Raw genomic sequence first — 15602 nt, forward strand, 5'->3', positions numbered from 1 at the left:
TGGAAAGAGGGGGGGGGGGGGTTTATTCAACCACTTACACACATGGACAAAATTGTTGGTGCCCCTCGTTTAATGAAATAAAAAACCACAATGGTCACAGAAATAAACCTTACAGAATTGAATCTGACAAAAGTAATCCTACTAATATTATAAATGTGAAAGTTTGTGTGTTTGTTACTCTTTCACACAAAAACAGCTGAACGGATTTGGATGAAATTTGGCACATAGATAGTTTGTAACCTCGATTAACAGGCAATTTTTTTTCCCGGTAAATGATATGGCTTCATGACTGTTATGAATTTATGTTCACATACTATATTAAACTGTTCTTGGCTGCAGCTTATCTCAGTTAATTTTATATTGCTGATAAAGCCAGGTCTGTTATCTCTTTATGTAAACACACAGATCCATTGTGTACAAGCATTTGCATATTATCTGATCTGCTCCAGACAGCACTGACATTGCTTTTCAACCATACTTTGTCCACATGTGTATATCTCGAACACTGTAAAACCTAAAACAGTACTTCTTGTGGCATTTGAAAGAAGATATGCTCAGCTCTCAAGACCATATTTCTAACTGTATTAATTCCAGAGTTGATATCAGTCGTAAACAGAGTTGGGATTGAGAGCAGTATGTGTGAGGAGACAAATGGTGATTTCTCTGGAAATTTTACAGGTGGAACTGTATTCTTAGTGTCATATTAAAGTTGAAATCTCATCTGTCAAATGACACCAGAAGCACTGTTCTCCATTATAAATACAGGATATTATATCTGTTTTAAGTGAACACCCCTCTAGTCTCAACTTCCAACATTATACAAGAGCCTGCCTACTCATACACCTAGTGAAAAGTAGTGCGCAGATTTAATCTCTAAAAACGGAAAACAAGTGAACCAATACAGTAGAATAGGATTTCACAGGTAGGAGACAAAATTCAATCATGAAGTATATTGCAACATTTATTAATTACACAAATTCTGCCAGAAAATCGGTGGTCAAAAGATTAATTACTCTTTCAAAATGTATTGTGGCATTAACTGTATACTTAGTTAAAGAAACACCCCTTCTTTGCCCCCCCCCCCCCCCCCACTGTTCCTATATTGGTGGTTCAGTGATGTGATGTGTGAAAAACTTACAGTTCAAATTCTCACAGTGCTGCTACATATACTTTTCTTTCTAGCAGACTTTTAATGCATCCCTATTTAAGTTAGATCTACACTGAGACACCTAACCTCTGGTTCCTGATAGGTGACTGCACTCATGTAGGTACTGCTTTTCATTGTGGTTGTATTTTTTCATAGCACTTGATGTTTGTTTCGTAGTGTTTTTTTCTCCCATGTGATGATTACACTTAATACGGGGTGGATATATGTGATTTGAGACATTTTTGTCTCATTTATGGTGAATTTTTATACAAAAAAATGTGTGTGTGTGTGTGTGTGTGTGTGTGTGTGTGTGTGTGTGTGTGTGTATATATATATATATATATATATATATATATATATATATATATATATATTACCTATATGTTCACATATCCATGACAAACAAATTGTTATCTGTTACTTTAATGCATCCACAATCGGTATACATGATACTATAATTATTGTGCAGTTCCCATCCAGATGTTGTCTTACTCGGGCTATGTTTTGCTTTTTGTTATTTCTTTCCGTTCTATTTTTTGTTTGATTGCTTACATTTTAATTGGAGTATATAATAAATTGTGATCTATTTTATTATATGTGTGGATTTCTTTATTCACTTGTTCAGTTTTGCATGTGTCAAATACTGAGGGTGAATGCACATTGTGGATTCGTCCTAGGATTTCAGCACAAGTTCCAATCCAAAGACCTGAGTCTGTTTACAGCTGCATGTATGTTTACACTGTGTTGCATGAGGTGGCAACTGCAGTAAAACGTGTGTCATGATCAGCATGTAACAAAACATCTAATGTGTGGACTTACCTTTAGTTTCTGAACTATGTTTTTTTTTAATTAACATATTTATTTACCTTTATTACCTTTTTATTCACATCAAACATATACATTTACCTACTAAATGTAGCCTTCTCATTCTTGGTGTCCATAGTGAGTCGGATAGTCTCATGTCCAGCTCCAGTGCTTATGGTTTCAGTAATAATATTGTTCTTGTCTTCTTCCTCGCTGTCAGAGCCACCAGAGGAACTGCTATCCGAACCAGTTACTGGTGCTTTTCTAGCTACACAAACATTCCACACACATGGGGATGTGGCAGTGACTGTCCAGACAACAAGAAAAATGAATGCAAATGAGGGCAAAAGATGACACTTGTAATGGAATTTTGTTTAGTTTCATTATAATAAACTGTGAGTAAGGAAAACGAGAGAGTGTGCTCAGTGAACCACATGAGGAGTGCGGCCTTTTTACATGTTGCACGTGGTTGGTAAAACAGTTTTCATAGGAAAGATCATCAAAATCAAAAGAAAACATTTACCAGCACTTTGTAAATCTATGTGGTCCCAATGGAGGGAATATCTACCATGAACACGGGCATTTTTTTGTTGACTCTGAAAGTTCAGGGTAAGAACACGGATTGTCTTGAGGTTATAAATAGGATTTATTTCAGAACTTTGACTGGGATAATAAAGGGGTTTTTTTTGTATGTCCCCCAAAATGCATTTAACTAGCTGCCTCTATAATCTAGCATTTCCAATGAATATAACAAGCCATCCAGCAACTATACACCCAACCAGAAACCTGCTCATGCCTACTCTGTGATTAGAGCTTAAATAGAAAGCATACTACATTATACATACTACACAGGAGTACCCCTGTTGGTGCTGCACCTACTACTGTCCATTACACTGGAAGTAAATGAATGGGCCTAAACAGGAGCGTCTCAAGCCGCAGATGCCACACCTGACTCAGCCATGGAATCTGCGTCAAGATAGGTTGTGTCTCTTCTTACTAGCTAGCGGGAAAAAAAGTGAGTGGCTCCTATTGAAGTCAATGGAAGCCATTTTTGCAGGCAGATTTCAAGGCGGATTCCATGTCAAAATCTGCCTGCAAAAAAAACTGTGTGAACATACCCTAAGGTAGTAACAATTTTGGTTAATTTAGTTGGCTTTGAACATCACTCAAATGTATACTCACAGAATTTTTCCTGACTCTGCTTGGTATGTCCCTCAGAGGCACTGCTTTCAGTATCTACAGGCGAACTGCATCGGGGACCAGATTCAGAACTATGAAAAGATGTAATGATGAATAAGGAACATCTTTACAAGTGTTCCATTCTAATTTTGTTTAATTAGTAGACAATGAAAGAACCCTTAAGGGTGTGTTTACACATTCCGGTTTTCATATGCTGATTTTGAAGCTACAACCAGGTGTGGATCATTGAGGACGTGTACTACTGTATAGTTTTTCAATCTCCTCCTGGTTTCAGCTTCAGAAACTGCATTTGAAAACCTGAACATGTAAACATGCCCTACATAGTACTGTAAATTATTTTAAGTATCAAGATTGGCATATCGTTGCATGTGGAGTCTTCAAAATACATTTACTTTAAATTTTGGCAACATTTCTTTTTCCCACTATTGCTTCTACAATAAGCTCGCCAGGCATCAGCTTCCTAACATTACTTCCTTGTGAGTGGGCTGAATACAAAAGGGGACTGTTCAAGTCCAAGAAGCTTTAAAGAACATCATCAATTTCCCCTGTTTGCCTGCAGGCCATAGAAAAGTGAATGTTTTGGGCTTCCTTTCACCATTTTCAGTTTACATATTTACTGGGGGGGGTTAAAATATTAAAGAGGATCTTTCATATCCTTATGAAAGTGTGGTTTTATATACTGCTGAATTCAGCACACTGTCAGCTTCCCCAGTTTGTGCCCTGCTGGAAGAGATATCAGTGCCGTTAGTTTCAGCACCGATATCTCCCCACTGCCAGAAGGGCGTTCCTCATAGCTCAGCATCATCGCTGGGTGGTCAAGATTTTGCCAATACACAAATTTTACACAGATAAAAGAACAAAGACAAGAACAACTTACCAGAACAAAGAACAGTACAAGTACAGTACTAGTAGTGCATTACACAAAGAAAGTATATTGCATACTCAAGAGATAGAACAATAAGTGTCCCAGATAGTCCATAGGGTTAGAAATTTGTCTATGATGCCATGTATGGAAGTTGTAAGTCATTCTAATGATCACATATCCTTCAGTCTGGCATATAGATAAAGGCGAGATGGTGGACCTGTTTGCTACCAAAATAGTGCTATAAGGAATTTAGCTCCCGTTAAAACATGCAGGAGCAGCCTAGCAGACATTTTTCCCGTGGACTGAAAAAGATTAAGGAGGTACAGCTCCTGACAAAGGAGGGGAAGTCTCTATCTAAAATTGCATGGGGCATGCAATGGACTTCCGTCCAAAACAGGAAGAATATGGATCCACCTGGACTACCACACCTCCTACAAACAACAGGAATCAAGAGACTTAATCTATGGAGGACCTCTGAGGTGTGAAACTACAACATTAATAGATTTCTTTAGTTCTCACAATATTGGACATATCTATAGATATTCTTTGCGAGAGACCAGATGATTGACCATAAAGAGGGGGCAAGAGCTCAGTCTACATACCGCTCTCATTTGGCCACATAAGCATGTTTAGGTATGAGGGAGGTGACTTGTTCCAGCAGGATACTGTGAATATTGGATGTAAGACCCAGGATGCTTGGTCCATCAATACACAGGTGTTGAAAGGGCGAAGGTCAAGATAGAGGATCTGCACCCAGTCTGGCTGTGCAATAATGCAAAATTTGGCAATAGTTATAGGCTCCATATTAAGGTGCTTGGATGAAATGGGACTAGCCAAAGTTTTTCCACCTCTGTCCAAGTCTGACCCGTGCAGCTAAGGGTTCAATGCTAATAAAATGCAATAGAGGGGATAGGGGACATCCCTGCCAGTTGCCATTCAAAATGGGAAAGGTAGAACAATGGGCATGCAACAACTAAACCAGGGCTCCAGGTGCAGCCTGGGGAAAGGCCTGAAATGGTGGACAGCACTGTACATGAATGGCCAGGATAGATGGCCAAAGGCCTCCTACGCATCTAAGAAAAGCGTCTCAACCTTCCCCTGGTTTGCCACCTCCACAAGGTCGGTCACCGGCCTGATGGCATTGGGCAGAACCCACCTGGTCCTAATGAATCAAGAGAGGCAACCATAAGCTATGACGGTCTGCCAGGATGTTCATAAAGATCTTCAAATTTGAATTCAAAAGGGAGAGAGAGCATTCCTGAGGGTCTTTGTCTGGCTACGGAATTATTGATACATGAGAGTGGAGCATAGACCCTGGCATCACTGAATCTGACATAAAGCTATTAAACATCCTGACCATGTGAGTTGATAAAATATGAATATAGGACCATCAGCACCTCATCCAACTCTTCTGTAGTGAACTAGTGAGATCCTGGTACTCCAAAGAAGTCAATCTGACTGGAGTTACTGGCTTTGGCCATTATATTTTCCTTAAGCTGAAGTTCAGTGACACAGCAAATAATGTCTCTCAGGTTGCCAGAAGTTGGTTTGGGTAGTCCTGCGGGCCACCCAGGATCGAGTTGAGGAGATGAAGTAGTTTAACAAGAATGTTCTCTTCCCCTGTAGACTTTATTATGCCCTGTATTCTAATGTGTCTGCTACCTCTGTTGTCTCCTATGATAAGGCTATGTCTATGGAGGACAAGTCACTTGTTTTTGGAGGGTCTGAGCCACAGTGCGAGTTGTGTTATGATCATTTTCAAGCTGGTCCACCCTTTGAGTGACTTGTTCAGCATCTTGGCAGACAACAGCGATTTCTTGTTTACAGACATCGTATATAGTCCTGTTTAGTACGCAATTGTTAGATATGGCGCAAGAGGAAGGGACGTTAGAATCAGATGAAACAGACCGGTTACGGGAAAGGGTCTCTGGAGTGAAAATCAAAGGGGACCGCACAGTAATCTGCTTGTGAGCTTCCAGTAGGCACAGATGTCTAGAGCTCAAGTCATCAGGTTAGGGAAGGTGCACAGGGAGGGCATAGTGGGAATTCAAAAGGGCAGGAGTCTAGCAAAGAATCATTGGCAAAGTCCAACAGATGTGAGGAGCCAGGAGACGTAAAAGGTTCTGCTAGGAGCAGCGGAGGGTGCTCTGGAAGCGCCTTTAATTGAGGTGGGTTAGCCTCCATTACTGATGGAGCCATTCTGTCCGTGATTAAAAAGTAGGCTGCCTGATGTTGGGGACTAGGAAAATTAGTGGCAGGTGACATAAGTGCTGCAGGAGAAGATGTGTCAGGGGCCATTATAAACATAGGCTCTGTAGGGGCCGGTGGTAAAGGTGTAAAGCCAGGGAGCTCCGGGCTCAGGCTCCCGGGAGAAATCCGATCTCTCATGATCTCTCATGATTATAAGACATCATGATCTCTTGGGTCTGGAGGTAAGTGTCGATGGTTCTAGCAGGGAAGAATTTACACCCGTGTCTACCAGAAGCACGCTTTCCCTACAGTCTCCTGACCATTTTCAGGGCTATGAAGGGCTGTGAAAAACGCTGTAGACCCAATATCACCAGCGTTCAGACAATTACCCCCTCCAGCTAGTTTTTACAGTCATATAAAAGATTAATCATGCAATTAATTAAAGTTAGTTACTGCTCAAAGTAATGAGGCTAAAATATTAGACTTGAGTAAACTTGACATACATCATATACAAGAAGCAAAATAATACCAACATTTATCAAGCTTGTTTCCTGAACAACTTACCAACAAAAAGGTTGAAAATCTGTAAACTTGGCCCATCCCTTTTCCTCAGGAGTGGATGTCTCTGGAGCAGGTGCATCCCACACACTAGAACCTACATCCAAGGCTACACATGGGGTTGGAGGTTTGGAGTTCACATGCTCATCAAACACGGCAGTCCATCCAGTTTCTTAGAATAAAAATAAATAACTAAATAAATAAAATTGGAAACTGTATCATGTGTGGAATTGTGACTTCCAATTTTGGTCCCAGAACAGCCTAGTTGCCTAACTGTTTGGTCCTAGAGGACCACTGATGCCGCCATGGGATCCTGTAAACTATGGACGGTTGACAGGTGGTGTAGTCTCATGTTAACAGGATTGTCCAGGATAACCTTTTTTGTATTAGGCCGGAGACCATGAAAAAATAAAATAAAAAACCCAAAAAACAACATATTGACTTGTCCACGATGCTCTGGTGTCTCCCAGGGAGGACCAGTCCTGCGGCTCTGGTGTTTTCTTCCAGTGTAAGTCCCTGCTGCATTGTGACGTCCCATGTCCCTTTCCTTCGACTGCTGATTAGCCTCAATGGCGCTGAGGCCAAACAGCAGGCTCAGCGGCCTAAGGAAAATACATTGGACTTCACAGGTATCGACATCCTGTGTCCTTTGCTTAGGCCACATTGGTCATGTGTGGAAGGCACTTCTGCCTGAAGAAAACACCAGAGCAGCAGGACTGAACCGCGCTGGGGGAGACTGGAGCCCTGGGGACTGGTGGAATTATTATATTTATTTATAAAAAAAAAAAAAAAAAAAAAAAAAAAAAAGGGGCTCTTATATCTACATATTACTGTTGTTCTCTGTTCACTCCTGGAGTGTTCACTTTATCTGTCTGACGTTCAGTAGTTTGGTTCCATCACCCAGAGGTGGAGTGATTCCAGCATTTGTGCTGGCAATCCAATACAAATCAGTATCTCACTGTTGTGACAGGAATTAAAAAGAACATTAGACTGGGCATTGATGGCCTTGCCTTATCATTGGGGGCTCAACACATACCATCCCCACCAATTCATTGTTCTCAGCAAAGAGTATGGAACTAGAAGCAGATGTCCAATCCTCCAGATCAATTTAGATTAAAACCCATAGTTCCCAACTGCAAAAGAACAGCACATGAGCTGGAATGAGTCATGCTGCCCATGGAAGAAAAACAGAAAGCACCAGGGCCTGCTGTAAGAGACACATGCGACTACATGGTTGAAATTGCATGGGATTCTCAGTTAAACCTTGACAAAGATGTGATGTGAAAGAAGACTCTTCGTTTGAGATATTATGCTGAGGCCAGCTATTATCTCCAATTATCATTAAAAGACAGTGAGGGAACAAAAAATGATTTTGTACCCAAGAGTCTGGCATCCGAAAGATGGGTAGCCAAACAGGCAGGCAGGCAAAATTCTCTCCGTAGTAGAGAGAATCTCTAGCCACTGGAAGAAGGATAGGTGTGCCCAGGGAGAACTTATTCGACTGAGCAGGAGGACAGAAACAACTCTGTAAAAGGGACATGTATTGAAGATGTGGACAAAAAAAGTTTCCCAGCTGCAAGCATAGGCTATGGGAAATGAGTTCACAAAGAAGAGATCACAAACTGGAAGGACAAGGAAGGTCTGGCTTGACTGAATGAAATAATCTGTAGGACAACCTAGATGGTCTGGGAAAAAAGGGAAAGATGTTCCCAGGTTGCCAAGTAATTGGCAAGACGTAGGAGAGAATTTTCTTCCCTGAAGAAGAGGAGACACATGGGACTGTCCAGAAGGACCGCAGAAAGCCCCATGATGCAGGAAGCAGTCTGAGTGCTCTCTGCTACCCTGGAAGCCACCTGACTCTGGAGAAAACAATGGCTCACTAAGCTACAAACCAACTCGGGTTACTTTCTCCCATTTGAGGAGTAAAGAAGTCTATTTAACTGCAAGGGCAGACATGAAGATGCAGACTGGACCAGAAGCTTCTTCTGTCCCTGGTCTGTGATAGCGTCATGCAGAGAAGAAAGGGAACTTTAGCAAATAGAAAGCCGTGCTGAGAACATTGAAAGGGGAGGTCTCTCCAAGAAAAAACCCATAACACCAAGGAAGCAGGGAATCAAGAATGGTTCTTGGAGTGGAAAGGCCCTTCCCATTGTGGAAAGGCCCGCCTCCCTACAACAGGAGCAGGAGGTGACCTGGATCCTTCATATACACCAAAAGCAAGAATAAAGGAATGTATCTCCATTTACCTTGCTTAGATACCAGCATCTGAACAAAATGTCACAGTTTTAAAAAAAAATATTGGGTAAATTTTATGTATCATCCCTATCCATCCTGAGGAAATGCCAGTGTAACAATAAACAATGAAAGCTGATCTCATGAACAGAAATATGAAAATATGGTTCTGTCTTAATATCACCCATGAATCTGTGTTTTACCAATTATTATGGAGCAGTGGTAGTACAGCTGACATTTGCAGCTGCTGTCTGTAATATGTAATAACAGACTAATTTAACCACTTACAGACCACCCACAGACTATATATGTACGGGCGGTCCCTGTCTTGTTCTGCAAGGACATATCGGTATGTTCTTACAGCTTTAAGCAGCTGCACAAAAAACGTGCAGCTGCAGAAGCGGGGAGCCCACTGTTACTACAGCTCAATGAGTGATGAGTGACACCAAATAATACATTTGAAAAAGGAGCATATGAGCTCCGAAACGTGTTATGTAAATGGTTTTGAACTTGAAGACATCTTGGCAAGCGCGGACTATTTATTCCTTTCGTCCTTCAGGAGAAGATTTGTTAGAGCTGCTGAATCCTAGAAGACCCAGATCAGCTCAGTAGTGATGGGCAGGAGGCTACATTCCTCCTGTATTGGGGCTAAGGTGTCAGCCCCAGTTACAGGGGAAATCACCCTCTGCTACCAAAACAATAGAGCTCACATGCCTCCAAAGGTCTATTACGATCTTAAGGGGATAAGATGTAAAAATAAATAAATAAATAAATACATAAATAAATAAATAAATAAATAAAAAATAGAAAAATAAAAGTAAAAAAAAAAAAGCACCAATAAGAGCCCACATCACAGGTTCTACCCCCCTTCCCCCCGATGACACAATACAAAATAAAAATTACTGTAATGGAGAGGAAAAACTATTTTTAAAAGTTTTTTTTAATAGCATTTTGTTCTATTAAATAAAAAAGTGAAAAGTGAAAAACAGACATGTTTTCTGTCCACTTTTTGTTTATATTTTCCCAGGTAAAAAAATGTAAAATTAAAAGACATGCAAAAATATAACCATAAAAATAAAATCTTAAGTGTCGCTGAAGAAATATGCAGAAATTAGTTGAAGAACACAAATGATAAAATGCTATAGCCCTCAAAACCGCACACACGATAAAAACCTGAAAATGTGTTTAGTCCTGATCCAGAGAAATTGGCCCGATACTGAAATGGTTGAAGGTAGAGATTGGAGATAATATGGATCCCAGATATTAAACTGGTTCACTTCAAACAGTTATATCTCAGACATTATAAAATGTACAAACTTGCTTTTGGCATCATATGAAAGAGGAGGTTGTAGTTCTATCTATATTTTCTCCGTAGATATCCCTGGTTGAAAACACAGTGGGGATTAGGATATTCATATCATATATAAAATGCAGCTGCATATAAATATCCTAATCCCGACTGTGTTTTCAACCAGTGATATCGCTGGAAATAATATAGATAGCAGTGCAACCTCCTTTTTCATATGAGACCAAAAGCAAGTTTGTACATTTTATAATGTCCAAGGTATAACTATTTGAAGTGACCCTTCCCTACCCTTATTTTCTCTACATTTTACACAGCCCATACTCCAAACACATACAACATACACAATAACTCAGTGAGAGGGAGGAATAGCTCTTAATACAGAAGCAAGGGAATGAATAAAGTTATGGAGGATTTCACAGAAAGGAGGCAAAATATGTTAATAAAATATATTACAAAATGTATTAATGACACAAATTCTACAAAAAATCAAAAGTTGTGTGAAAAGATACTCTTTAAATTTGTAAGTATATGTTTACTAGCAAAAGAGCCTATTTCAATTCAAAAAAAAGTTTTACTCTTTACCTTCTGGAGTTGTACCATCTCTATGTGTGGGAGGACTACCACTGATTGGGCTAAGATTTGGCGGTGTTTCTGCATTATGACAGTCCTCCTGCCCTTCTTCATCATTTGCAGGGCTGCCCTCAGGCTCTCCATTCTCCAAGTCACTGCGTGATGAATCCTCGGAAGACTGTGATACTCCAAACCTGCAGCTTAAAATAACAGATCAATGAATGGAGAGGGCCAAAAACACTTATCCCTCAAGATTTCATTTTTTAGGGAAACACATTTTGTATTACTCTGTATCACAGGAGTCAGAACACCATAAGATGACTGTATAGGAGGGCAACACGGTGGCTCAGTGGTTAGCACTGCAGCCTTGCAGCGCTGGAGTCCTGGGTTTGAATCCCACCAGGAACAACATCTGCAAGGAGTTTGTATGTTCTTCCCGTGTTTGCGTGGATTTCCTCCCATTCTACAAAGACATACTGATAGGAAGATATATCTCACAATCTACATTAAAAAAAAAAAGATTACTGTATAGGATAGAGGATACGTGTCTGATAGCTGGAGTTTGACCATTAGGACTCAAAGCAATCATGAGAATTGGGTTTTTAAATAGGTTCTCCCATCTAATGGTTTTCACTTGCTCTCCTGGCTACACTCCCCATCACTTTCAGTGACAAGTTGGTTTGCAGGCTTACGCTGGGTTCACACCAGCGCTTGTATTGCGTTCGGGGATTCTGTACCCCTTTACGCATTTTTCGGAAAACGAGCGAAAACCACATGGACCCCATTATAGTCTAAGAGGTCCACGGGTTTCCGAAGGTAACCACTTTTTTATGTGGATTAGGTTTCCCTTTGGGGATGGGGGGTTCCCAAGCGGACCCACCGAACACAGGTGTGAACCTAGCCTTAGTCTGTGTGCTGTATAGTTCAGGCTAGCAGTGTGCTCCAATGACTAAACTGTGGAACGCTCCTTTACCCTAGTTTTCATTAGTATGCCATCCAAATAACACCTAAAGTAAATTTAAATCAAACATTTGCTGCATGTCAAACTAACCAAAAGACTGTTAACATCATAAGATATCAGATTGAAGTAAGTAAATTAGTATAGGGCGCCTATATAAAACAGAGGAAGTTGAAGAAGAAAGAATTCTAGGATGAGGGGGTTTATTTTCATTCAATGACACTGATGAATACCATCCAAACCACGAGGGCATTGCCTAGAGCTTTGCCTAAACTAATGAAATAATCAGACCTTAGTTTTCTCCAATGAATATGTTAAAGGGAGATATCAGGAAAAAAAAACTCAGTTTGATGGTTTTTGTGGAGTGAGGAAAGTAACTGATATATGTTTGTTACTTACCGAGTTCTAGACTTAACCTGTGTTCCATAACCAATCTCCTTTTCCTCCCAAATATCCTCCTCTTCATCATCAAATTGCTGAATACGTTCATTGCAGCAGGCTTCAAATAGGGCAGCATTAGGCTTAAAAAAAATGTAATGATTATAAAATTTGCTTCCTGTTCCATCCTATATTCATGGTTTTTGCTTTAAAAGGGGTGTCTCACTACAGACATTTACGGCTAACCCTCATTCTTAAACAGGAATTTCTCATTTGAAAATCACCTATTTAAACCTATTGTTTAGGACATTTTTAAAACACTTTTGGCAATTTTTCTTTGGATCCTGAGCTTCATAATAATCTTATGCTTCTTGTAGAGATCAATTCTTATTCATCACAAGCAGGATTACACTGAAAAGCAACATCTCTATTATAAAGCTGAAGACAGAATGGTCACACTGATGATAAGGTGATTGGACAATAGGTTCACAGAGCATGCCACATACTGATGAAGCAATGAAAATACAATCATCCATTTATAACTATGCAATGTTGAGAAATGGTCTGATTTGCCTACAGACAGCTGAAGCTTAAAATGCTATTCACAGCTATAGGGAATGAACAACATTGTAGAAGAAAGAAAGAAAGAACTGTGGGAAAACTAGGAAAAATCAGGTCAGTCCCCAACGCATTTGTAGATTCAGAAAAAAAGGATATTGCTATGTGGGCACTAAAGTATGTTTCTGCTCCTGTCAAAGACCCCTATACAGCACTATTAATGGTTCGAGAGGTATTTTAGAGAGAACAGACTCCCTTTAATATGCTCTCTTGTGCTCAATGTAATGTTGGAAGGAATATAAACAACACACAGACGAAGTCGCGGGCAGAGACTAGTAACTAACTATATATATATATATATATATATATATATATATATATATATATATATATACACACACATACTAAGAGAAACTACACACAAAAAAACATATATATAGAACTAACCATTTTTATTAATGCAAAAATAAAATGAAATTCACAATACAAATAACATAACTTAACATACATATAGCAGGGGGACATAATAGCTAAATACCAGAAGATACCTAAACTCAGGTGGTTAGGGACACAATACTGAGGAGGTAGATAAGTATGGTGCAATAGTGAGAAATAGTGACAAAGTCCATCTTCTTGGACAAAACGCATGTCGAGCGTTTCACACCACAGGCGGTATGGTATACTATTGAAGGGGGATTTATTTATGTGATTTAATCTCATTGGGGATTGTTTATATGGCACTACATTGAAGGATTGTACACCTATTTGCTTTTTAGCAATATTATTTGGTATATCTCCTTTCATGCCAGTATATGGATATTTAAAGAGGACCTTTCATGGGTTTGGGCACAGGCAGTTCTATATACTGCTGGAAAGCTGACAGTGCGCTGAATTCAGTGCACTGTCGGCTTTCCCGATCTGTGCCCCGGGTAAAGAGCTATCAGTCCCAGTACCATAGCTCTTTACAGTCAGAAGGGCGTTCCTGACAGTCTGTCAGGAGCGTCATTCTCCACAGCAGCACCTATCGCGCTGTGCTGTGAGCGGGGAGGAACGCCCCCTCCATTCCTGATAATACTCGTCTATGGACGAGCACTGTGAGCAGAGGGAGGGGGCGTTCCTCCCCGCTGTGTCATTTTGCAGGGCTCTGGCACTGCTCCTCTTTGCTACTTCTAGGGGTGAGAGCAATGACAAAATGCTAAAGTAACCAAAACAACAGCCAAAAAGGATGAGAACAGAGAAATGGTCTGCAGAAGCACTCCTTTTAGAGGAGTGGTCCTGCTAATTGCCTATTATTTCTACCTGTTGTCTAGTCCTTTTCTATCTGTTATCTGGTCCTTTTGCACAACAGCAGGAGAAATAGATTAAGTTTTTAGTGTTGCTTCATAACTGGACAGGTTGATTTCACAGACATGTCATTGACTTGGAGTTAGATTGTGTTGTTTAAGTGTTACTTTTATTTTTTTCAGCAGTGTATATATTCTATTAAAATGCTAACTCTTACATAAAAGTAAGGTTTAGTATAACTAAACAAAAAAGAACAAAGTTATCTCTGTTAAGTGTTTATATGAAGAAAAAACTAATGAGCGGCACCACGTTTGAATTACAGCCTACACCGCCCGTTATAAATTGTGTCCAAATGGAAAAGTCAGGTGCTGGGTGTACCATATACTTTCAATATTCTTGGCGATCGCCAACCAGATGGTTCTCTCTGCCTCAAAAATATATATACAGGAATACAAATATGCAAAAAGAATAAGCAGGGTACTCACCAAGGTACTTCGTTAAAAATCATAGTCCTTTATTTCATCCTTCTTAAAACAGATTACACAGGAAGAGAGGAAAAGCAACACTTCCAAGCTACGTCCCTTTCGTGCACACTTAGCCTGACGAAGTGCTGTGTGCACGTAACGGACGTAGCTTGGAAATGTTGCTTTTCCTCTCTTCCTGTGCAGTCTGTTTTAAGAAGGATGAAATAAAGGACTATGATTTTTAACTAAGTACCTTGGTGAGTGCCCTGCTTATTCTTTTTGCATATCTGTTAAATGTTTGTTGTGCTGGTAGTGTAGTCAGTTTAAGACTCTAAACATTATTTTGTCAGAGGAGACCGCATTTTACACAGGCTACTATTTTAAGATGTAGCCAGCAGTTAAGAACCCTGATGTAGCATTAATCCTAGACAAATGTAATGTAAATAGAAAAAATGTTTGAAAGGTATTCAGTTACGAAAACTGTGGAAATATTTATTGTGTATTGTAGATGAATAAGAGAAGAAATTCCATGGTACTTACATTTTCATCTTCAGCTTCTATATTAAAATTAATTTCGGTGATCCGATCGAAAGGAGCACTAAAAGACATAGGAAAGCAACTTTTATATGGCTTTATTGAAAATAATAAATATTGAGGGGAATATTGAAATTAAAATTAAGAAAATGTATGTCATTCCAATTGCTGAAAACAAACATTCCATTCTAATAGTTGAAAACAGCGTATACACTCTTAATTATAAGGGCTTGGTCCAGTTTTACAATAGGCAAATACATCATGGGTTTTCAAGAAAATACATGGTAGAAATTCACAGCTGGATCCTGATTTTGTGCTGCGAACTCGCATGTGCATTTGTTTTAGTGACGTTCCAGAGAGCTTACCTATCGCATTTTAGTGCACAATGTGCCACAGATTGTGTCTAAATTTAGGATTCCATCTGAATTTAAAAGTGGAATCCAAAATTCATTCCAGACAGAATCCACAACAAGTCTTCAGTGACAAAAGGTATTCACAGAGAATGAGCTGTAGTAGCATCGAAACAGTATGTATAGCATTGTGTATGTGCAAAC

At 39.7% G+C, this 15602-nt stretch overlaps 1 protein-coding gene across 5 annotated transcripts in view; it reads right to left on the bottom strand.

The window, feature by feature from the left end:
* PPP6R2 (protein phosphatase 6 regulatory subunit 2) overlaps positions 1-15602 on the bottom strand; it is a 95208-nt gene that overhangs the window by 22318 nt on the left and 57288 nt on the right. For 3 of the 5 annotated variants that reach the window (XM_075273808.1, XM_075273809.1, XM_075273811.1), the window contains exons 17-22: positions 15055-15112; positions 12230-12351; positions 10885-11072; positions 6771-6936; positions 3134-3222; positions 2054-2258 (exon numbers count right to left, since the gene is read on the bottom strand). In XM_075273808.1, coding sequence (XP_075129909.1) covers positions 2054-2258; positions 3134-3222; positions 6771-6936; positions 10885-11072; positions 12230-12351; positions 15055-15112 — 828 coding nt within the window. The remainder of the gene's footprint in view (positions 1-2053; positions 2259-3133; positions 3223-6770; positions 6937-10884; positions 11073-12229; positions 12352-15054; positions 15113-15602) is intronic. The other 2 variants (XM_075273810.1, XM_075273812.1) reach the window with 1 other exon arrangement.

This window comes from Leptodactylus fuscus, chromosome 5, assembly GCF_031893055.1.
Source record: "Leptodactylus fuscus isolate aLepFus1 chromosome 5, aLepFus1.hap2, whole genome shotgun sequence".
Classification (NCBI taxonomy): Eukaryota; Metazoa; Chordata; class Amphibia; order Anura; family Leptodactylidae; genus Leptodactylus; species Leptodactylus fuscus.